Source organism: Camelus bactrianus, chromosome 12, assembly GCF_048773025.1.
Source record: "Camelus bactrianus isolate YW-2024 breed Bactrian camel chromosome 12, ASM4877302v1, whole genome shotgun sequence".
In the NCBI taxonomy this organism is placed as follows: Eukaryota; Metazoa; Chordata; class Mammalia; order Artiodactyla; family Camelidae; genus Camelus; species Camelus bactrianus.
Window position 1 is genome coordinate 65,134,555 of NC_133550.1, and position 24,927 is coordinate 65,159,481.

The window sequence follows — 24,927 nt, forward strand, 5'->3', positions numbered from 1 at the left end:
ACTAAAGAAAGACAGACGCCTTCAGACTCTGAAGTCAGGAAACTCACTGACTCAATATCTGCACCCAAAGCCAGGAAGGACAGGGACCCCTCAAAACCCAAATCCCAGGGGTTATTAAGGGCCCTGAGTCAGCACTTTATATTCCTGGAGAGCGAGATCCCTGCCAGGCCAGCTAGACTGCAAAGCCCCCAGTGAAACGAGTTGAAAGAGAAATGGATTCCTTCTCACTCTCTAAGAAAGCCAGTCTCCCTGCCACACCAATCCGTCCTCACTCGCCCCCCAGAGAACCACAAAGGACAGAAGGGCTGGCACCCACAAGGGAGCCGCGGAGCCACGAAACAAGGCAGGTCATCCAGTGGCCTCTCACTCTGCCGTCCCTGCCCCCAGCCACCCCCACCTCACAGCACCAACCAGAGGTTTCTTTTGATTCCATAATCATTAGAATAAAAGACTTAATTTTTTTTTTTATTATAGGAGAGCTCAACCAAAGGCAGAAGCAGAGGGGAAAGTGTAACAGTAGCCCATTACCCAGCTTCAGGGGTCACTAGCCAGTCTTGTTCTATCTATACCCCAACCCCTCCCCACAGCACTGGCTTTTTTTGAAGTAATTCCCAGACATTATATCATCTCATCTAAAATATTCCTGTTGGAATCTGTAACACTTAAGGACTCCTTTTTATACCATACGATTTCTTATTTTATACCATTATCACAACTTAAAAAAAAAAGGAGTAGTAATTCCTAAATATCATCAACTATTACTCAGTGTTCAAATCTCCCTGTCTGATCAATATTTTTTACAGCTTTTGCAAATAGAGGCCAGGCCCTCTGATTTGGTGGCTGATGGCCACATGGCCACAACATCCTCTGTTCACTGATTCGGTGGGTGACATTCTTCATCATGTAAGACAAGCTATTCCAAGCTCGCTGTCCCTTTCTTGCCAAGAAATGTACAAGACATTTGTGGAGAGAAGCCCCTGTTGTCCTTAAGGGCATCCTGGACCAGCCAAGCCCCAGCGGACCTGCCAGCTGACAGGAGACGCATGAGTGAGCCCAGACAGGATCAGTGAACTCCTACCAGACCAGAAGAACCACTCAGCCAAGCCCATAAACTCACGTGCAATAAAAATGGTTGTTGTTTTAAGCCCCTTAAATTTTGCAACGTTTGTTACTTACCATCAGTCTGGCGATAGATAACCCATACGCCCCCTCCAGCACAGACACTGTTCACGTTTTCACCCTGCTGCTACTTCCTGCCCATATGCAAGCTATTTCTGCAGACTGACTATCAGAATTCAAGTACAATTTCATGTTTTTCTTCACACGTGTTCCATTTTCCAAGTTGTTTTATAATCATCATAATCATTTTAACGGTTATACCATAATCCACTTGGTTAATGCAGTTACCTCTCCTCAACCACTTCACATTTAGTTGTTTACAATATTTTTCCCTGTCCAGTTCTTAAGACCTGACAGTACACTTAATGGTTAAAACATTAGATCTCAAGATATCAGATAGCTAAAGTGATCATACTATTTAGTCCTTTGTTCTCTCTCATTCTCTTTTTTGGTTAAGAATAGCTCCAAAACGCTTCTCGGCATGAAGAAGGGAACACTCAACTCCCCCCCAGCATTTGACTACCTACCCAGAGAAGCCAAAAGAATGCACTGAGTTCTGCCGGGCCCACGGCACAGGGCGGCGGGACACCAAAGGAGCAAGGACAGGACAGTCAAGTTCAGCCTGGATCAGGGCTCTGGATAAATTACCTCATTTTACCTTTGACAAGAAAGAATGTAAACCTGGCACTAAACCATGGGCAGATGCTAACCACTCCATAAATCCCTCCCCACCTGCATTCCGTGCTCCTGAAGGAAAATCAGGCTGTGGTTTAAAGGGCAGGTAACTTGACTGCTGTCAAAGCAAAGCTGGGGTCACCCCTCCATCCACTGCTGGAGCTGGGGGCTGGGTACTGCCTACTCTGTGCCTGGGCCCTGCCACGCTCTGGAGGGGCTCAGATAAGCCAGGCAAGTTCCTCACTCTCCAGGGGTTCACAGTGACACCTAAAGAGGGGACAGGCGGGGAAACCACGAACCATGGCACCCGGTGTTTGCTGCCATGGCATCTGAATAAGCAGCCTGGGAGGCTGCGAGAGGCAGAGGTGGCTTCCAGGGCAGGTGCGCTGGTGCGCAAAGGACAGTGACGCACAGGCTGATGGGACGCCCACCACATGCCAGGCGCCCCAAGGGCTGTGCTTTACTGATTCACTGAAACCTCAAACAACCGTGTTTACAAAGAGACGCCAAGTCCTTTGCTAACGGCGACCCAGACAGCAGAGGAGGGGACAAGATAGGACTGAAGCCATGTATGGCTCTGGCTCCAGGGTCTGGACATCTAATCCTCAGATGCACTGTGTCTCCGAAGGGTGGGCTGATCAGGGGCAGAAAGCACACCGTGTACAAAGCTGTAAAAGTGAGACAGTCTCGGTAGGTCAGCAGGGAAAAAGGTGCAGCTGCCGCACTGGGGGTGCTGCGAGAGGGAACTGGGGAGAAGGGAAGTGCCGGAGGGAGACCGAGTACCATCTCTTCAGGCAGCGCAGGGAGAGGGAGTCTTGCAGGGCGGGGGAGGGATGCACAGGGTGAAGCCCCTGCAGATCATGATGTGCTCCCCATGTTCCCCTGCCCCCTCAAAGATTCAGTGCGATGCTCTGCACCCAGGAGCTGCAGAGGGTCGAGGATGAGTAACCCACTGACCGGAGGGGGTCGGGCGGGCTTGTTTCTCACCCAAATTCCCACAGTGTTAACACACTCAGCTGTGCTGAAATGTCCCTGGGCTTCTTCCCTAGGCTGACACCTGGGAGCATGGGACCCTCCACCACGTGTCCTGACCGAGGGCTCACAAAGAGCCTGGGGGTAACCAAGTGCAACAGGCGGGACCTTCACAGGTGAGACCTGCACTCTGCTGCCAGAAGTAACACCCACCAAGGGGCTTCGGACAACAAAGCCCTGCTTTTTTACACTCACCAGTAAAAATTCCAGTCCTCGTTTTCTGTCACTTGGACCCATCCTCTCTTCTCAAAGTTATTTATCAGCACCGACTTCTCGATGTCAGTGACCCATTTCACTTTTCCTGCCATAATCCTGGAAGAGATCAACCTTTCAGGGCCATGAAACTTCAAAGAACTGACTTCCCCTCATCCAAGGAATCCTTGACACGAGGCGAGCGGACGTCCCTCCCCACGCTCAATCTTCCCCTCGGTGGTGCTCAGCCAGGGCGGGTCACCCCCAAGGGACATCTGGCATTTTGTGTGTGGGGGTGGGGGTGGGGGTGGGGGATGCCTCTGCTATCAAGTGAGCAGAGCCAGGGATGCTCTCAATGCCCTCCAGGGCACAGGAGGCCAGCCCCCCGCCCCAAAGCACTCAGCCCAATGTCAGCTGGGCCAAGACTGAGCATCCTGGTCAAGGGTGAGATAAAGGCGATAAACTGTGACTTGCATCTGGGAGCCGCACAGGAGAGGCACCGGGGCTGCGAGAGCCGGAGGCAGCTGGGAGCACCCACCCCGATCTGAGCACCCCAATCCCCTCAAGTGCTGCCCATCTCCCTGCTGCCTCCCCTGCCCTGCTCCAATTCACTCTCTTTAACTGTGGGTGAGCTTTAGGTGTTTCTCTGACCACATCACCCCACTGGTGAATAACCAACGTGGTTCCCACTGTACTTAAAATACAAAGACCCTCACCTGCTTTTCCAGGCATATCTTGTGCCACCTTCTCCCTCACCTGCTCTGTTCTTGCCACACTGGTCTTCTCTGCCTCAGGGCCTTGGCACATGCTGGGCGTCTCTGCCTATAGGACGCCCCCCTTCCTCTCTGCTTGGCTAAGCTACCTCCCACTTATCTGCCAGCATAAGTGAACATCACTTCCTCCACAAAGCCCGTCTGACTCTCCAGGTCAGGGACACAGCCCCTCAGCATCCTGTTCCTGCTCGAGGGCAGGAGCTGGCTTTCCTCGTCACTGCTTTGTGCCCGGGTGCAGCACCGTGCCTAGCATACAGCAGATGCTCGATTCAGGCAGAATGAGTGACTATGGTCCCAGGCCTGTCACCACTACCACGTGACTCTGAGCAAGTTACCAGACCTCTCAGGACCTGTTTCCTCCTTTGAAGTCTGGTTTTCAAACGACTCAAGCAGCCCAGGATTCCAGGCTCCCATCCCAGCTCTGACCGCAGAAGGGTGCCTTTGTTACGCTCCTGTGTACACCTTCGTGTGAAAACGGGGTTCCATGAAAAACCAGGCTTGAAAGCCGGGGGACCTGACGAGCCTCATGGGCCTTTTATGAAAGGAGGTACCTCCCCATGGAATTGTTATGGCATCACATGTGGGGCAACTAACAGGGTGGAAAGGGCATAGGACGTGGAGACGGGGCCGCCTGCTGAGGGGCGTGTATTTTCCGCCACCAGCCCACCTTACTTTATTGCCATCTGCAGATACTGTATTCTTTACAAATTGAAGGTTTGGAGCAACCCTGCATCAAGCAAGTCTACCAGTGCCATTTTTCCAACAGCATTTGCTCACTTCGTGTCTCCACATAACATTTTGGTTATTCTCATAACATTTCAAACTTTTTCAATATTATACACTTCTTGTGGGGATCTGTGATCAGGGATCTCTGATGTGACTACTATGACTCACTGAAGGCTCAGTTACCATTTTTTAGCCATAGTGTTTTTAAATTAAGGCACATACATTTTTTCTAGACAAGCTGCTATTGCACATATAGTGTAAAGATAACTTTTACATGCACTGGGAAACCAAAATTTTCATGTGATTTGCTTTATTGTGACATTTGCTTTGCTACAGTGGTCTGGACCTGAATCTACAGCATCTCTGAGGTCTGCCTGTATCTGACTTCAGCCTGCACAGCCCCGCATCCCTGAAAACTCCTGCTCGTACTCTGCCCCCTAGAGTCCAACTGCAGACACAGGATTTGGGTGAGAATCGCCTCCCTCAACCAAGCAATGTCCACACCACGACCACCGGAGCTGCACAATTCAAACACATGTCTTACTGGGCGACCTCACACCAGTCACTGACTCCCACCCGGAGACGACGCAAAAGTAAAAGCAGCAACAAAATAACAGAAGTAGTCCTTACACTAGCACTGTGCTTTAGTCACTAAATAGTCACAAAATGCTCCCAGCGGTATGATCCCAAACCCAGCAAGGCAGGTGGAGCAAATATTCTCATCCTCAGTTTACTGAGCAGGAAATGGAGCCTCTGAGAAGGGGAGGGCTCCTCCCGGCCCCCTGCTGCCTCTACTCACCGCGTGCACAAGTGGTCACCGAGGCAAACATCTCAGGCCAGACCTACCATAGGTACCACTGGAGCCAAGGGGAACGTCCAACTTCTCTTCAGTTTCACTGACTCTTGCCACGGGTTCTTACCTAAAATAAAATTAACACACAGAAGGAATGTACACAGCAGCACCAGGTCAAGAGATGCTCTAACAGTTTATAAATACAGCCGAGCAGTAACTAAACAGAGTATTCAGCAGACGGCATCTTTTGTTTAACAAGTGCTCACCAGAGCCTCCGGGTTCTTCTCTTGTTGTGATGAGCATTTCTGAATTACTTACTTCCTGGCTTCTGCTGACCTCTCTAAGCTGCCGGGCCACCCCTTCATTTCACGCACCCCTTGCTTTGGCTGAAAGCAGCCCCCGCTGCTGTCTGGTGCTCACTCTCCCTTGTGAACCTGTGTCCACGCTGTTCCCCGACCCAACACCTTTCTCTGCTGCTGTTCATCTGCGCACAGCACAGTTCAAAGGCCACCTCCCCCAGGAAGCCATTCTCACCACCTCCTCGGAGCCCTCCCCAGACCTCTCCTGCCATCATTGTTCTGAATTTTGATTTATTTACTTACTTTATTTGGGGAAGGAGATAATTAGGTTTATTTACTTTCTTTATTTTTAGAGGAGGTACTGGGGATTGAACTCAGGACCTCTTGCATGCTAAGCACGCGCTTTACCACTGAGCTACACCCACCTCCCTTGCCATCTCTGTTGACACGGGGAACTTCTGACCTCGCATTTTAGTTCTGTGTACATTCCTTCCATAAATGCGTGAGGGTGGGGACTCTCTTAGTCACTGTTTCCTCCTCATCCCACTGCCTCCAGATTTAAGAGTGAGAATTTGCAGAAAAGGTCACAGTCCATTTGCCAACCCTATTATCTCCAGCCCACTGGCACATGAGAGACCAATAATGACTCCTCGTTGTGAGTCAGTGAACGGACAAGTCCTTAAGGGTCAGTCCTTTGAACTTGTCTCTTCATTTCAACAGCTGCTTCCCTGGAAATGCTTGGGTTGAATTGTGTCCCCCAAAACATATGCTGAAGTCCTAACCCTGGTACTTGTAAACATGACCTTATTTGGAAGTAGGGTCTTTGCAGTTAAGATGAGGCCATTTGGTGGGGGGTGGTGACCCCAATCTGATGACATTGTTACGAGATGGAAGGTCAGACAGACATACACAGGCAGAGAATGCCACATGAGGACACAGGGACAGACAGACATAGAGGGAAGGTGACTATGTGAAGGAGGCAGAGATCAGAGTTACACTGCCACAAGCCAAGAAATGCCTGGGGCCACCGGAAACTGGAAGATGCAAGGAATCCTTCCCAGCATCTTCAGAGAGAACACAGCTCTGCCAACACCCTGATTTCAGACTGGTGGCCTCACTGAGCCGCCCAGTGGGCGGCACTTCAATACCACAGCCCTGGGAACCCAATACAAGACAGAACCACCCCAAACACTCGGGGAGAAAGAAGAATAAGAAATGCACGCCTACACAGTCTTACATATACATGTGGGGGACAGAGCACGGTAAAGTGCTGAGCAAAGACAAGATGGTCATTTACGGTTTTAAAAATAAAGGGAAAAATAACTAAGGCCACCTCCTTTAAAAGAACCCCTGTTCAGAAATGCACCAAAATCAGTGTGGAAATCAGCACTGAGAACTGATGAAGAGCAGTCTGGGGAGCCCCAGGAGGGACGGCGGCTTCCTCCACACCCGAGGCTTAGAGGCCAGTTCACTTCTAGCGCTGATGCGTCCGTGTCTGACAAGTTCTGGCAAGTTCTCTTGGGTCCTCAGCCTCCCCAGTGACAAAAACGGGAAAGTGACAGCTCCTTGGCGGCACCGCTGGGATTACCGCAAGGTCAGGCAGGCGTGGACCTGGCTCGGAGCAGGTCCTCCAAACAGTTAACTGGATTTGACATGAGCACACCAGGCAGAAAGAGCCGCACCCTGAAGCTGTCCCGACTGGGCTCCGCACGCTCCTTGGTCCAGCCCCTCCTCACAGGGGCCTGAGCTCCACCCCGCCCTCGCGGAGTAAGTGATTACGTATGTACACCACCACGGAAACAATGGCTACACTTATTAAGCACCGGGACGAGTCAGGCTCAGGGCTGGGCGGTCTGTGCGAATTCCTCTCTACTGTGAACATCCTTATGGCCCACAGGGTGCTGGAAGGCAGGTATCTCCCCACCTATAGACAGGAACGTGGGGCTCAGAGAGCAAGAGGCAAAGCAGGGACGGCAACCTCACAACCCACACCCTCTCCTCCCACACGTGCGCGCACATCAGTTTACCCCTCTCCTCCCACACGTGTGTGCACATCAGTTCCCGTGTCCCCCATGTCGATCCCCCAGCACCCAGCCAGGGCCAGGCACAGCAAGGGGGCTCAGAAGTCATCTGCAGGACAGGCAAAGGAACCAGCTGGCCAATCCCCACAGTACAGAAGCCGGGGCTGACGCCTCCCGAATCCTAGGAAATACTAAGCCTTTTCCTTAGAACAGCAAATAGATAAATACCTGATGTCAGATTGTTTTCTTGTGACTTCCTCCTAAAACAGGAAGAAAAAAAAACTGGAGTTAACGGTACTGTGTAAGGAACGTGAGACGTAATCTCTCTGCTGGTTCACACGAATTGATGCCTCAGAATTTTAAGCCTCTCCGCCGGCTACTTCAAAACTGAGCGTCATGAAAACCTAACCAGGAAAAAGAGAGTGATGTGCTGGTCCTTATGCTGATCACAGCTCAAAACTGCAGTGGGCTGTCACCACGTGAGGTATGTCAGCCTCGGAAAGCCATCCTGAAACCAGACAATTGTTGGTTATTTTTAGAACACAATGTGGGGCCTACTCCTGGGGCAAGTGGGCACAACCTTTGCAAGCTTGAGAGCAGGTTCCCACTGGGACATCCCTGGGCGTCCAGGCCACCCACGGTCTAGATTCTCATCCACCCAGTCAGCACTGACAGCCACTCTGTGCCAGGTGGGGGACCGGAGACAGAAAGCTGCCTGGGTCAAGGCGCTCCTAGACAGTCCTGACCAGGGGAGGCAAGAGACGCACTGAGCAAGCAGCAGCCCTGGTGGCAAAGTGCTTTAACAGCCCAACAAAATCCAACTGCGGTCCTGAGGAGGAAGTGACTATTAATTCAGTCCAGCAGCAAATCATGCCAGCTCCATCCTCAGATTCCAGATCCCTCTGAGTCCCTCTCAGCGTCCCTGCAGTCTCGACCAGTTTCCTTGACTCCAACCTCAACCCACTGCAACCTCACCCCAGCAGCAGAACCATCATTTTACACACACAGAGCAAATCATGTCACTCTGCTCATAAGCCTGCAGTGGCCTCCCACAGCACTCAGAACAAAGCTAGCAGCTTGCCCGTGACCTACAAGGCTGGCCCTGCATGACCTGGGCCCCCCATGCCTCTCAGGCCTTGTCTCCCAGCACCCTTTCCACATGCCTTCCCTCTCCAGCCCCTTGTCTCTTTCAGGTTCTCACACCCACCAAGCTGCATCCTGTCTTAAGGCTTTGCTCTTCCCCCACATCTGGCCCTTTCTCAAAGGTCAATTCCTCAGAGTGGCTTTCTCAATCTCAATCTCCATCCTCCCCATTTGCCACTTTCCTTCTCTGTGGCACTCAGGTTGCACACAACTGTTTAGTCCACTGCCAACTCAAAGCATGGTCTGCAATCCTGCAGCACTGGCATCATGACCTGGAGCTTGCTGGAAACACAAATTCTCCAGCTCCCCCAACCCCCCCTCCACCACGCACAGTGATGTATGCAATCAGACTCCTTGGGAATATGTGTCTTAACAAGCTCTCAGGTGATTCTTACACATGCTCAAGTTTGAAAAAGAACCAGTCCAGTTCCTTGGGGACCGTATGTCTTCGACACAGATATGTCACATCACGAGGGCAGGAATGCTGTTCCGCCTTATCTCCTGATGAGTCCCTGCACCCAGGACAGTGTCTAGGAATAGCAGGCACTCAATCAATATTTGATGAATGAACAAAGATAAAGACATAAATTTCCTCCACATACACAATTAAACATGTGCTGTTTGTACCAAGCAGTGAAGCAGGGACAGCCCAGCTCAACAGGGGCTGTCAGTCCTGCAGGGGAGAGAACCTGGAGACAGTCACCCACAAACACTTCCACAGCTCTACCCAGGCAAGAAGTAGGAGGCCAGGAGTTTAGCTGATTTCCGCTGAGCAAGGGAACATCTCAGGAAATCTCTGTGTCTACGACCCCATGAGGACAGAACTTTGCCAAGAGGCCCTTCACTTCCTGGAGTTATGACTACCCCTAGACAAAAGCCAGGATAATGGCTCAGGAGAAACAGCAAGCAGGGAGAAGAACTTACACTCGTTGGAGTCATTTTACTCTTCTGGGTCCAGCCATTGAGAAACGGGAGCCCTCTCTGACCCCATGCCCCCTACCCTAGACACTGATCACTACCAGTTTCAATAAAGTCCCAGCTAGGCCAGAATCCTAGGACACTTGGATTCTTTTCCAGCTAGTCTTTTTTGAAAAGGAAAAAAGAGACATCTTTAAATGACAGTGTAAATGACAATCCCACAGTGTCCCAGTGCATTCTGTCCCAGCTGTATTGCCTCTGTCCATCTCCTCACCCCTCTGGGTGACAGTGCCCTGAATCCAGGGCAGAGCCAATCTTTTTGTACTGCCACAGCCCAAATATGCTCATTAAATGTTTCCTGGACAAAGAACCACTTTACAAAACTCACACAGCTTACAAGGATAAGAAACTTTTACTTCTAGAATGAGTCCTCTGTCATGCCCCAGCTACCCTATCGGGTGGTTGACTACCCACCCCTCGCCCCACAACGATGGGGAAACAAGGAAGAGAAATACCTAGGTCCAGTCCCCAAAAGAGAGGCGGGCAAGGAGGTAAACATTTATCTCTTGTCTCCTGTCCAGAGCTCTAGCCACAGGTACACCGCGCCCTGCAAGATGCCAAGAGAAACAATACAGATGGCAAGTGAATGAAAAAGCTTAGGAACAATGAAATTCTGGGATAACCAATAATAAAAAGCATGCAGTTACAAGGATCGGGCTGCACAAGTTATGTCATAGGAACTGAAGAGGAAGAGGGGCACAGTAGTCAGCGCAGGCTTCCTGGGGGACGCTGATACCGGGAGCAGCATCTAAACCGCACGGTCGTGGCCGCGAGGACCGGCACCCACAATCGCTCGCGCATGCGCACTCGCCCACCCACGCACTGCCACACCCTCGGTCCTGGGAGACGGCGGCGGCCTCGACGGCGGGACCTCACCTGTGCGCGCAGAGCGCGGCGGAGCGCCCAGGAGCGCGGAGCACTGCGGCCCCACGCCGCGCCCCGACCCCGCCTCCAGCCCCACTGCGGCGCTTGCAAACAGGACAGCGTCCTCTATCCCGCGGACCGGCCCGCCGCCCGCCGGGCTCTACTTCCGGGGCGGCACCCTGGCAACCGAAGACGCGGCAGCCGGCGCCACGACTGCTTCCGGGGTCAGACATTCCCGGCTTGTCGCTACTCCCCCAGCTTGGTGGTCCGCCAGCCTCAGGGCTGAGATCCCACGAGGAGCCAGCCGTCCACCCTCTGTGGCCTCGCACCTTCAGGGCCCAGAAATGAGGTTGAGAGGGGTCGGGGCGCGGGATCGAGCCTGATAGTGGGAGGTAGGGCGGGACGGTGGCTGGGGCCCTGGCTTCAGTCCGCTGCTCAGCTTCAGTGTCTGTAAAACTGGGACTGTTGGTCGCACCTGCCTCGCAGCGTTTGTTGTAAGGATAACATACTAAGGTGGGCTCAGTAAGTAGTAATCAGTAAATGGTCTACTCAAAGGTCACCTCATTTGTGAAGTGTTCCCTGAGCGTGGGACAGGTATAGTTAGTTCCTCAAACTAGAATTTTTAAACCCCTTCTCTTAGGAAGAGGCAGCCTGGCCTAGTGAGAAATTTAAAACTCAAACCAGACCTAGATTGAATCCTTGCTCCAAATCCACTAGCCATGTGGCTTTTGGCAGGTCCTGTCAATTCTTTGAGCCTCAGTTTCTTGTCTGTAAATGGAGACAACAGCACCTACGTTGAAGGATTGTTTGTTGGGAAGATAATTAAAAAAAAAAAAAGGCACTTCGATATAGCACGCACTACTTGCTCAAATACTTGTTGAATGAATAACATACTCAAAAAAGAGCATGTAACCCAGACATCTGTCAGCCGTGGAAGTGCACTTAGAGGCAGCAGGAAAGAGGAGAAACAGAATTTATATCCCTGTTCTGTTACATTCTAGCGGTTTGGGCTCAGGCAAATCTTAGCTTCTTGATTACAGTTTCTTCATGGAGAAATGGGAATAATGATCTCCATCTCTCAAAGGTGAAAAAGAGTGTAAATTCGTAGGTGAATAGCACGTAGGAAGGTGTTTAACATGTTTTACCCTGTCCTTCTGAGTGCTGAGTACATGCCATTCCAAAGGGCATCACCAGCAGCCAAAATACCAGAAGGCTTGGGTACAGACAGTGGGAGGAGACCAACATCACAAGAGCAAATTGGGAAAAAAGGAAAAGTTCTGGCCAAAGTGAAGGGTTAACTGGGAGCCAGGTAGTCCCAGGAGAAAGACAGGAAACTAAGAATCTCAATGCTAATCTAATTATGTAAATCTAGTTGAGAAGTCTTCAAAGGTTTTCCATTGCCATCAAGATAACACCCAGTTTCCTTAATATGTTTTTAGTTTTAATGTAGTTAAAATCTGTTAACCTTTTTCCCATACAGTATCTTGATTTCCTCTTGGGCCTAGGAAGATCCATCCTCACAAGTTGTAGAAACATAACTTATAAGAGGCCAAAAATACAATCAACTAAGTTAAATGATAAACTGAAAATATGTCCATCATCTGACAAAGCATTAGTTAACATCCATAATATACAAAGAGTTTGTACTAATCAATAAGAAAAAAATACAAAAATTGTCAGAAGAGATGGAACTACAAATTCTGGAACAGAAGGATAAAGAAAATGGTAAATATAAAATGTGAAAAGATGTCTAAGTCACTAAAAATTAATGATATTAAAGTGTTTAATGAAGTTTTTTTTGCTAACTAAATTGGCAAAAATTTTAAATATGATTACAACTAATGTTAGAAAAAAAATGGGAAAAAAGGCCCTCTCAGCCACTACCTGTAGAATATTAGTGAATATTCGTGTAGCTTTGGGAAGGCTGGCAATTTGTCAGTATTCATCAGAATCTTAATATATATTTAATTATGTGCTCTTTGATCTAGAAATTCCAATTTTAGGAATTTATTCCATTAGATATACTCTAGAAGGTAAATAAAGATATGTGTATGAGAACATTTAAAACAGTATTATTTCTAATAATTAAAAATTGGAAAAAATATGAATTTTTTTAGCAGAAGTGTGATTGGCTAAATTAAAAGTTCATCAATTTAATGAAACAGTATTTACCTATTCAAAGGTATAAAGTGGACCTACATATGCTGACCTGGAAACATATACATGATTTCTTAAATGAAAACTGAAAATTACACAACTTTGTATAGTGTGATTTTTTCATTTATATGTATTAAATATAATTTAAGAAGCATAAAAAAGTCTGAAAAATATACACAATTATCATTAAGAGCCATTCTCTTTAGAAGTTGGAATAGAAGGTACTTCTTCTTTTTACAGCCTATATTTTTTATTGTCTGAAATTTTTAGTAGTACAGAAACATTTTGTAATTTTTAAAAGCTTTAATAGAATAAAGTAAAAAAACAAACTGTTTAAAATTTTGAATTGATGAGCTGAACATATGTATACCTTTTTCACACCCCAAAAGTCTCACTGAAAAATCAGAAGAAATAGAAAATGCAATAGAAGATTAACCCATCCAGGAATGTAAATACCAAAAGCATCCAAATAAAGGAATTTCTCTAAAAGTTTGTTTTAAGATCATCTGTTTCTAAATCATGCCTTTATGGTCACTGAGGATCCATTTGCCATCGTGGGTGACCACTGGTGCTTGTAATCCACCAGGCAGGCAAGAGGGATTGCTCATGTGTGGCAGTCCCATCTTCCTTCCATGGGTACACGGACACAGTACAGTGGGAGATAATCACCTGGTGATGTCACAGCACAAGTTATGGCCGATCCCAGTTTATACGTCTGAATGTTCCGTTAACAATTGTATAAGTGCTGAATTTCATTTGTGCAAATATATATCAGTTGTTAAATTCTCTTCAAAGACATGACTCCTTTTTGGTGTTATTTAAACTACAGAAGTCATCTTAATCCAGTTTCCAGATTCGGTTTTCTGCGTAAGTGCTCATCCGCTAGAAATCTGTGACATAGTTGGAAGACTAGGAGAAATACTCCCAACAAACAAAACGGAGAGGAATTCCTGGAAAATGAGATAAGAATGGATGAATGGGGCAACCTCAATAAAAATGAGGACACATACTCCCCACTAAGCAAAAGAGAGAGGTTCCCAAAAAAGTGAGTTTTCTGAACAAAGCCCTGGAATTACCCTGAGATAAGAAGCAGTGATGTGGACAGTTGGCCAGAAAATTAAGAAAGGTAATCACTGGTCAGTGTCCTTAGAGAGCAGATAACCCTCCAACATTTAGGCTAAAGCCGTGTGTCGGTCTATTTTTGCTGTTCAAACAAAAACACCAGAGACAGGGGGGCCTTTTTTTTTTCTTTTTTAGTTTTATTAGGTAGAATTATTACAGTCTGACTGCATGTGTACATTATATGAGACTCGGTGCCTTCTAAACAACACATTTATTTCTCGCAGTTCTGGCGCCAGCAGATTCCTTGCCTGGTGAGGGCTTGCTTCCTGATTCATGATCATCTTGCTGAGTCCCCGAATGGCAGAAGGGCTGAGGGAGCTCTCTGGGGTCTCATAGAGGCACTGATCCCATTCATGAGGGCTCCACCTCATGACCTCATCACCCCCAAAGGCCCCTACCTCCTAACACCATCACACTGGGAATTAGGATTTCAGCACAGGAATGGAGTGGGGGGTGCAGGGGAACATGAACATTCAATTCAGTCCATTGTACTTGGAGAATAGTTTGTAAAAGAGAGAGTTCAGACACTCAGCTAAAACATTAGAGACCAACAACACTCAAGAAAGGCACAAAATTCAGCAAAAGGAAAACAGAACCAAGGAAACAATCAACACAGTTAATACACTCACTCAGGAGTCAGCAAATTAGTGGCCAAGCCCAGCCCACTACCTGCTCCAGAAAGCTAAGAATGCTTTTTATTTGTGACCATTTGCAACTGATTTGATGATAGGCAACACACTCACTTTGAACCCCAGTTAAGTGAAATTTATCTCCCCTCCTCCCGCCTAGAGAAATCCATTCTTCTCTTTAGTAGATTCGTATTCCAAAAAAAATTATACTCATTTGTTATTCTATTTTTATTTCATCAATAAAAAAGTTGTGAAAACGTGTGGATCTTGTACGTGGCAGAGCCTGGATTTGAATCTAGGAAGTGTATTTGTTCACATTACTGCCTCCCTGAAAAATAAAGTGCTGCCTTCTGGAGAGACGGGTGTACTTTCTAGGCGATGCTCAGAACTTTGCTTGCAGACATTCCTGAAACCTCTCCAAGGCCGGGGCAGCGCTTTGAGTCCATCATCACTTACGTTTAGCACCATCTAGTGGAGCCGGCACTAATCTGAAGCCAGACTGGCCAAGTTCACACCCCACTGCTGCCACTGCCCCTCCATGTCTTTAACCCCAGAAGGTGAATGAGAACAGATCACAGAAGATGTGCTTACTGCTGGCTCACTGTTTCCCAGACGAGACTTCCCTGCAATGGCTGGCTTCTGAGGCCGGTTCCTGGGGGCCAGATTCTGCCAAGGGAGACTTGAAGGGCCCCACCTTGGGATGATCTGGCCCAGCCCCTTCCCAGCCTCTGCTGTCTGGGGCTCTCTCCTTCCTTGGCAGGTGGCCCCACTGCTCCGCAGCTCCCAGGGAGCAGTGCTGTCATCCTGTGGCCCTGACACCCTTCTCCGCCCCCAACATGGCACATCCTTCACCCAGCTCTTCCCTAACAAGGCTGATGACAAAGTCTGTCCAGGCATCTTTTTTACAAAGAAACACGAGCCTCGCTTTGGCTGAGGGCGAGAACCAGCTACATAATCTGTGGGGCTCAGTGCAAAATGAAAATGAAGTTACCCTTGTTCAAAAATGATTAGAAATTTCAACACAACAACAGCAGCATTAACCAAGTGCGGGACCAATCTGCATTCATACTCTCCTCTCCTCACGATTACTGGCTTTGATATCATATTTACATCTGATTGTTTTGTGTATCCTTTAACCGCTTATTGTGGACACAGGTGATTTTATTACTTTCGTCCTATAACTTTCCTCCTAGTTTGTGTGTGTGTGATTTCCTACCTTTACCGTATGTTGTCCTGGGGAGCCTTTCCATTTCATAAGTTTCTTGTTTCTAGTTGCAGCCTTTTCTTTTCTACCTCGAGAAGTCCCTTTAGTATTTGTTGTTAAAGCTGGTTTGGTGGTGCTGAATTCTTTCAGCTTTTGCTTATCTGTAAAGCTTTGGGTTTCTCCATCAAACCTGAACGAGAGCCCTGCTGGTTATTAGAATTCCTGGTTGTAGCTTTTCCCCTTTCGTCACTTTAATTATATCGTGCCAGTCCCTTCTGGCCTGCAGAGTTTCTGCTGAAAAATCAGCTGATAACCTTATGGGAGCTCCCTTGTATGTTGTTTGTTGCTTTTCTCTTGTTGCTTTTAATCCTTTCTCCTTATCTTTAATTTTTGTTACTTTGACTACTATGTGCCTTGGTGTGTTCCTCTTATGGGACTCTCTGCGCTTCCTGGACTTGGGTGACAATTTCCCTTCCCAAGTTAGAGAAGTTGTCTTCTATTATCTCTTCAAATATTTTCTCAGGTCCTTTCTCTCTCTCCCTTCTCTTTCTGGAGCCTCTATAATGCAAATACTAGTGAGCTTCATGTTGTCCCAGAGGTCTCCAACTGTCCTCATTTCTTTTCATTCTTTTTCCTTTTTTCTCTTCTGCAGTAGTGATTTCCACTACTCTGTCTTCTTGCTCACTGATCTGTTCTTCTGCCTCATTTAGTTTATTCTTGGTTCCTTCTAGTGTATTGTTCACTTCAGTAATTTTGTTCTTCCACTCTGTTTGGTTGTTCTTTAAATTTTCTAACTCTTTGCTAAAAACTTCTAACTTCTCGCTCTGTGCATCCATTCTCCTCCCAAGTTCTCTGATCATCTTCACGATCATCACTCTGAACTCTTTCTTGGGTAGATTGCCTGTCTCCTCATCATTTAGTTCTTCTTGTGGGATTCTACTTTGTTCCTTTGCCTGGAACATATTCCTCTGCCACCTCATTTTTGTCTAAAATTCTATTTCTATTTTTGTGTATGTGGTAGGTTAGTTACGTTTCTTGACCTTGGAGAAGTGGCCCTCTGTAGGTGACCTGCTATGGGTCCCAGTACTGCCCTCTTCTCTTGTCACCCAGGGGCCGGGGGCCAGCAGGTCCCAGGGTAGAGTCTGGCCTGCATTTGTGGACTCGTTCCATAGGCTGTAGGATTGTTTTCTTGCTTCTGGTATCTACTCCTTAGTGGGTGAGGCTGGACTAAAGTCTTTTGCAGGTTTCCTGGCAGGAGGAGCCGGTGCCTGCTTACTGGCCCTCTGGTGGGCAGGGTCATATCTAGGGGCGTGTCTAGAGGCAGCTGTGGGCTCTGGAAGTCTTTAGGCAGCCTGTCTGCTAATGGGTGGGGCTGTGTTCCCACCTGGTTAGTTGTCTGGCCTGAGGCCTCCCCGCACTGAAGCCCACAGAGGCAGCGCAGGGACTGAACCAGCTCTTTCTGCTCTGAAGACGCTGCCCTGGATTTCTACACTAGAACTTTCTCATTAGGGTCCAAAGTGTGCTTGGATGTTAATTCTCCAGCCTCAGATTGTGCCATGTTGTGGAAGAACTGGGAGACCTCCTTTATGATAAAATGACAAATAGGGCAATATCTTGGTGCTACTGACCAAAGCAAGATGTCAGCCTCCAGGAAAGTTCATGCAAATGATTGCTCCCCAAAGTCAGTCCATCTGCCACCAGCTTTTATGTCCCCAGGGTGAGCCACAGCCACCTCCCACCTCCCCAGGAGACCTTCTAAAACCCAGCAGGCAAATATGGCCCAAGTTCCTATGAAGCCACTGCTTCCAGCCTCGGTCCCGGTTGCGCATGAGATTTTGCGTGTGTACTTTAAGAGTGAAGTCTCTGTTCCACCCAGTCCTGTGGAGCTCTTGCGATTAAGCCCCACTGGCCTTCAAAGCCATACATGCTGGGGGCTCCTCCTCCTGATGCTGGAGCCCCAGGCTGGGAGCCTGATGTGGGGCTCAGAGCTCTCACTCCTGTGGGTGAAGCTCTGCAGTGTAATTATTGTCCAGCTTATGGGCAGCCCGCCTAGGGGGTATGGGCCCCATCATATCACCAGTGCACCTCTCCTACTGTCCTGCTGTGGTTCCCTCTTTATGCCTGCAGTTGAAGATCTTTTTTTGTAGGTTCCAGTCTTTTTTATTAACAGTTGTCCAGCAGTCAGTTGTGGTTTTGTTGAGCTCATGAGAAGAGGTAGGCTCAGGGTCCTACTACTCCACCATCCTGACTGGAAATCTGTTTTCTGTTTCCAGGAATCTGACCACTCCAGGTGCCCGAGGTAAGTGAAATCATTCAGAATTTCTCTCTTTGGGACTGGCTTAGTTCACTCAGTATCATGTCCTCAAGTTCCATCCCTGCTGTAGCACATGTCAGAACGTTTATCCTTTTTAAGACTGGATGATAGTCCATTGTATGTGTGTACAGTTTTGTTTATTCATTTATCAGTCAATGGACATTTGTTCCCACCTTTTGGCTATTGTGAATAATGTCACTCTGAACATGGGTGTTCAAATACCTGTTCAAGAGCCTGCTTTCAATTCTTCTGGATACATGCCCAGGAAGGGGATTGCTGGAGCCTATGATAATTCTGTTTCATTTTTTGCAGGGTTGCCATACTGTTTTCCACAGTAGCTACACCATTTTTTTTTTTTTTAGCTTTGAGACGTTTTATTTTAAAAAGCTGGCAGTCATATACATAAATGAATAAGAACTAAAAATTCATCGTACATTTACTTCATTTCTTAGCATTACCTCATAGTAAGTCTTTAGTGTTATTGATCTTGGCTGCCATATAAGGAGATTCTTCCTTGACTGGGTGATTTACAAGCATAATTCATCGATGAGCATCTCTTGTTTTTCCTTTATTGGCAGTAGGGCTGACAGCTAGTATTTTTTGAAAAATTTGTTGTTTAAGGGGCTAGATATGTGATAACTTTTATTTTAATTTTATTTACTTGTTTAATGGACTGGACCCCAAGACCTCATGCACGCTAAGCAGGCACTCTACCACTGAGCTATACCCACCTCCTGGCTTACACCCATTTCGGGTTCAAGCTCACCTCTGGGATAGCCAGCCCTGAAGGCAGACTTTGTTAGACTTCATTTTGGTTTTTTTTGGTGGGGGAGGTAATTAGGTTTATCTATTATTTTTATTTTAATGGAGGTACTGGGGATTGGACCCAGGACCTCGTGCATGCTAGGCAGGCATGCCACAGCTGAGCTATACCCCCCCCCCATTGGTAGACTTTAAAAAGCTTGCTTTACCTGAGGCTCCATATGCTTCATGGCTTGTAAAGCATAAAACGATCTGCAAATCCTGCAACAGCAATGGTCAGTCCAACTGCTACTCCCTGGCCTCCACCAGGAGTCAGGCTCATTCCAGCCCGGAGACCACAGCCACCAGCTCTACACTCCACTGCCCTGGCTGCAGCATTTTATGTTCCCACCAGCAGGGCCCAGGGGTTCCAGTTCCTCTGCATCCCCACCAATCCATACTTCCTGCCATAAAAATTGTTGTTTAATAGCAGGGGTCCTAGTGGGTATATCCCCACTTTTAAAATATGGCATCTGAGGCTTGAAAGCTGTCAATAACTTGACACAGTCTACAAAGCCCATTAATATTATCAATCCCGCTGTGACTGGCACTGAATGGCCTGCCTGACTCACGCCGCCACCAAGAAGGCCGGCTTGCCATTGTCAAGGTTCCAGCCAGGACCATTCAAGGATTTTGACGGTGCCCCAATCCAGTTCCTTGAAGCCATGACGGACCCCAGCACTGCCCAATGTGTCTACAGAGCCCAGCACCAGCCCACCACCCTGCTTGGGCCCTGCCCTGCTGGTACACAGACCGATGCTCCACCCTCAGAGCCTCCAGCATCCTCAAGGCCACCCTCAGGAGGTGTGTGAAACAGGAAGACCCAAGGGCCTGGAATGAGAAACCGGGTCCTAACTCAGGCACACCCCTTCACCTGCCTGGCCTCAGTTTCCTCTTCTGTAAAGTGGACCTGCAGTTCTTAGCCCATCGGGTTGTTGTGAGGATGAAACGGGCAGGTGATGGGAAAAATACACTCATCTGTGAAACAGATGTCTACCGAGGGCCCAGTGTCAGGGTGCAGGTGGGTGAAAGCGTGCACGGCCTCCCCTCTCACGGTTTCCAGGCCAGGTCTTCCTCCCCCAGAGCGGAGGTGTGGACAGCAGCGGCCGCCGACAGCGTGGCCAGCCGTCTTGCTGAGCGCGGGCCGAGTGAGCGGCTGGGACTGCTGTTATTGTTTTGAGAAAATCTGCTATTGTGCTGATAAACTCAGCTGTCAGAAGGGATGTTATTTCTGGGTGAAAGGAGATTCTGCAGGACGGGGGCTCCTTCCTGCCGGCACCCACGGGGCCTCGTCCCTCCTGCCAGACCTGACTTGAGCGATAACCTGGGGCTGTGAGCCTGCCCCTGGCAGGGGACAGTGGTGGCCATCGCTGCAGGATGTCCACAGCCTGCCGCCCAGGGTCTCCACAATGCTTCAGGGGCAGATATCACCTGCTCCCTGACCCTGGATTCCTGGAATTGTGTGACCGAGTGGAGGCCTGTTCTCCATCCCCCTGACAGGTTACATGAGATTAGGTTATTTCGGTCACACGGGCCATTTAGATTTTTGGCCTGAGCGCGTGTCTATTAAATTGTCGTGGCTCTGGCTGGTTAAGCCTCTTAATCTGCTCTGAAATGCACCGGTTCTGTTTTCAATTGTGATACTACTCTTGTCACCAGCACCACGGGCTTCTCTCATTCTACCCCGGGCTCAGCCTGCCAAGTACCACTGGCAGCTGTAAATCTGGGTCCTGATTAAAATCCTCACTCTTGGCTATTTCCAGTCTGAGTCATTGTGCTTTGTTTTATTTAATTTTAATTTATAGTATTGAGTTTTAAATTTACATACCTCAAAGTGCGTAAATCTTAAGCATTCAGCTCAAGGTATACTTACCTGTGTCTTTAGCCTTGCAACCACCGTCCACATCACCCCCTGGGAAGTTCCCTCCTGCCCCTTCCCAGCCAACACCCACCCCTCCTCTACCACACAGATTAGTTTTGCCTGGCCTTGAACTTCATACAGACGGAATCATACAGTATGTCCTCTCTGGTATCTGGCCTCTTTCACTCACCATAATGTCTACCAAAAAGTTACTGTTGTATGGCTAGAAACATAATACATGTTCATTGCAAAAGCTACAAATGATGTACAAGAGAAAGAAAAGACCACTTAATAACATCCACACCTGTTCACCACTCCTGACCTTCTACTGTGTACTTCACAGAACTTTAAAGACAAATGAAAAATACTCTTCAAGGTAAATCAGTTCACATTATACTTACTCCATACCTGTTTACCTCACTTACCACAGCCCAGGTACAGATGTGTTTCCGTGTTAGCGTGTGTGGACCCACCTCAGACTTTCAACGGCTGTGTGGTATAGTGCTGTTTATCCCCTGCTGATGGATGCATAGGTTTTCCCTGTATTCGATTTTGTCATTTAGACAACAGGATTCATAAGAGCCGAAAACTTCTGTCTGTCTGCTGTGGTCTCCCCAGCAGTTTAATTATGTTTGCAGGAAAATTCCTGAAACTGGAATTGTTGGCTCCCAAAGGAATGCACATTCTTAAGTTTTTTTGTTCTAGATTCCAGAAGGATTCTTTTATTCGTATGTTCATTCTGCCAGTTTCTATTGAACATCTGCTCTGTGCCAGGCACTGTGTCCTTGTGGAACCCATACACCCCCCTCCACCCCGTACAGAGAGGGCCCAAGGCTGCTTTCCCATTGCCCACCCTCACTCAGTTATCATGATCTTTTAAAACATTCCCTACTGGGTGAAAAAGGGGCATCTCATCAATGTTTTCAATCACATTTCTGTAATCACTCCTGTAATTACCTCATTGTATTTGTGTTTCAGCCATTTGTACTTTATTGCTGTCTTCAACACATATTTTTTGAAAAGCCCAGTATATGTTAGGCATTGTTCTAGGTTCTGTGACTATAGCAGCAATAAAAGGGGGAAAAGATAGGCAAAGATGCCTGCCCTTGTGGAGCTTATATGCCAGTTGGGGGAGACAGATGATACATAAAATTACAATGTAAATATAGAGTGTGTGAGAGGTAATACATGCAGGGGAGAGTAATAAAAATACTCCAGGGAGCCAAGGATTTCAGTGGTAAATGGGATTGCCAGGAAGGCCTTGCAGGGAAGACGAAATCTGAGCTAAGAGTTAAGAAGAAGAGAGGACAAACTTGCAGTATCTAATGGAAGAGCAATCCAGGCCAAGGAAACAGCAGGTGTAAAGGCCCTGAGGCAGCCATGAACCTGTGTTTGAGGACTAGCTAGGAGGCCGGTGTGGCTGGAATGGAGTGAGCAATGAGGACAGTAATGGAAAATGAGGCCAAAAAAAAGGTAAAATTGGGCTGGATTAGGTAAGGTCTTGAGCACTTTGGCTTTTACTCTGTGTAAGACAGAGAGCCCAGGGGGATTTGAACAATGGAGGAACACGATCTGAGTCTCATTTGAATCTCATCACTCAGGCTGCTGTGTTGAGTATGGACCACAGAGGGGCAGGAATGGAAGCAGGAAAACCAGTGAGAGGACTACTGCAAGAATCCAGGCTGGAGATCTCCTGGAAACAGTCAGATGCTGAACGTGTTCTACAGATAATGCCGACAGCATTTGTTAGTGAATCAGATGTGGGGTATATGAGTTTTCCATCACTGCGTGACAAACTGTGGCAAAATCTAGTGGTTTAAAACAACAGTAAACATGTATTATCTCTCACAGTTGAAGTGAGTCAGGAATTCAGGAACAGCTCAGCTGGGTGGTTTTGGCTCAGGGTCTTCATGAGGCTGCAGTCAACTCATGGGCCAGGGCTGTAGTCATCTGAAGGCCTGACTGGGGCTGGAGGACCCACTTCCTGGAGGGCTCACGCACCTGGTGCTGGCTGGTGGCAGGAGGCCTCAGTTCCTCCCCACGAGGGTCTCTCCACACCATTGAGTGTCCTCATGTGGGCAGCTGGCCTCCCCCAGAGTGAGTGATCCAAGAGGGAAGAGCCAGACAAGAGCTATCCTTTCAGCATCTGGCTTTGGAAATTCCGGTTCAGCCATGTTACAGTCCTTAGAAGCGAGTCCCCATGCCTGGCCTGCGCTGCAGGGGTGGAGCACAAGAGAGAGAGAGAGAGAGAGGGGTCAGAGACAACAGCAAGGTCTTTGGCTGGAGCACCTGGAAACACAGAGCTGCCGTCAGCTCAGACAGGACGCCTGTGGAGATGCACGTTGGGGCGGAGGTGAGTTTCACTGGCTGCATTTTCCTGAAGTGCCTCTTACACATCAGATGCGGAGACGGAGGCGCTTCCTTGAAGTCTGTTGGTTGCCCACTTCTGTTCTTTATTTGCTTTCCTGGGGGCCTTAGCCATCTGTTTTTAGACCCCTTTGTCCCAGCTCATGGTGGGGCTCTGCTGTCACACAGCCTGGATCCAGACCCTGTAGCTAGGAGCCCCCATGGCTACAGGTGGTCACGTGGCCCTGCCTTGTCCTGTGTAGAGTCAGCCCACGCCTGCCCGGCAGCAAGTCTAAGCAGGGCTGGCCTGACCCGGGTCTCTGAACCCAGTGCCCAGAGGAAACTCCACACCGTGATCCCCTACAAGCATCTCTCAGCAGGTGTGTACGGAGTGCCGACTACCTGAGCTGTGAACAAGCCGAGTCCACCTTAGTCCCAGTGCAGGGCGGGCAGTCAGACAATAGACAAGTAAACAGATTAATAAATATGAGACAGCTGAAGGTGCTGCGGAGGAAGATAAAGCAAGCGAGGGAAGAAGGGAAGCAGCAGCCCCACCAAGCACGGGGTGACCGGACAGTGACGACGCGTGACTTGGGGGTTGCCCCCCCACTTCCCAGTAAGTGAGGGACACCGAAGCTCCGATGCCTTAGGCCTGGGAAGGGAAGCCCCCACCTCTCCTCCCTCAGCATCCACGCCTCTCTACCCCGCAGCTCAGCTGGCCTGAGCCTCAGTCTCCTTGCCTGTAAAATGGGGACGTAAGACGGTTCCCAGAGGCTTCACCACAGCTCTGTCCACAGAGGACCTCACTGACCGGGGAGTACGGTGAGTACAGGCTGGATGTGCAGAACACAGAGTGAAGGGGGTGGAGCTGCAGGGGAAGGGGCAGCCTGGGCACTTCCACCAGTTGGATGGAGGCTGGGATGGCCCCATTTAGGCACTCCCAGAGACTGCAGGCATCATTTCCCCTCCAGTGCCTCTCCACATGGTTGCCAGATTCCAGTTCCCAAAGATCTAGTCCCTCTCCCGCTCAGAAGCCTTCCATGGCTCCCAGGTACTCACAGGACAATAGGGCCAAACCCGCCTTTCTGTCCCAGTTGAAATCCAGCCCCTTCTCCAGGGTGCCCCCAAATACCTCCTCCTCCAGGCAGCCTTACATGCCTGCATCCTCTCTAGGTCCCCAGCTCTTATTTTCCCTCCCCTGGGGCCCAGAGCTTTCTGTCTGAGAACCACCGCATACTCTGTCCTGGTTTTGTCTCACCTGGAGCTAGGCATTTGCTTTTCTCTCTGACTCAGCTCCGGCCTGAGACAAGACCAGACATATTTTTCTTCCTTTTCTTTTTTTAAAAAAGGTGACGTATTTCCGATATTAACAGAAATTAATACACATCGGTAAAATACAGAGAAACATGAGGCAGAACATGGGACCACCAATCCTCCTTATGCCTGGAGGTGACCACATTCCCATTTTGCCATGCCATGTTTCCTCCCGGACTTCTCCATATGGATTTTTTTTTCAATGTGGGATTGTACTAGACACATTGATTTGTAAAGTGTGTTATTTCATATAATAGATGACGCATCTCCGAGGTACAATTTCTTTTGTGAACATGTCAAAATCTTTACCAGTTCCTAAACCACCTCTTCAGTAACAGGCTCTATTTTTTTTTTAATTTTATTTTTAGGGTTTTTTTTGGGGGGTGGTAATTAGGTTTGTTTGTTTATTTATTTATTTTAATGGAGGTACTGGGGATTGAACCCAGGACCTCACACATGCTAAGCTCACACTCTACCACTAAGCTCCACCCTCCTCCCCAATAACAGGCTCTGGGTTTATGGACCACCTACTGTGCACCAGGCACCAAGCTGAGGGCTTCCTGT

General features: G+C 48.4%; 1 protein-coding gene across 8 annotated transcripts in view; it reads right to left on the reverse strand.

Annotated features, from left to right (window-relative positions):
• The window catches only part of TTLL1 (TTL family tubulin polyglutamylase complex subunit L1), a 28,726-nt gene extending 17,942 nt beyond the window's left edge, over positions 1–10,784 (reverse strand). The window contains exons 1-5 of one of the 8 annotated variants that reach the window (XM_010960190.3): positions 10,628–10,784; positions 10,207–10,298; positions 7,859–7,890; positions 5,364–5,437; positions 3,022–3,138 (exon numbers count right to left, since the gene is read on the reverse strand). In XM_010960190.3, coding sequence (XP_010958492.1) covers positions 3,022–3,134 — 113 coding nt within the window. In that variant the 5' untranslated portion in view covers positions 3,135–3,138; positions 5,364–5,437; positions 7,859–7,890; positions 10,207–10,298; positions 10,628–10,784. Of the gene's footprint in view, positions 1–3,021; positions 3,139–5,316; positions 5,438–7,858; positions 7,891–10,206; positions 10,299–10,398; positions 10,505–10,627 lie in introns of those variants that run through there. The other 7 variants (XM_010960188.3, XM_010960192.3, XM_010960191.3 and 4 more) reach the window with 7 other exon arrangements.
• Between the last annotated feature and the right edge of the window lie 14,143 nt (positions 10,785–24,927).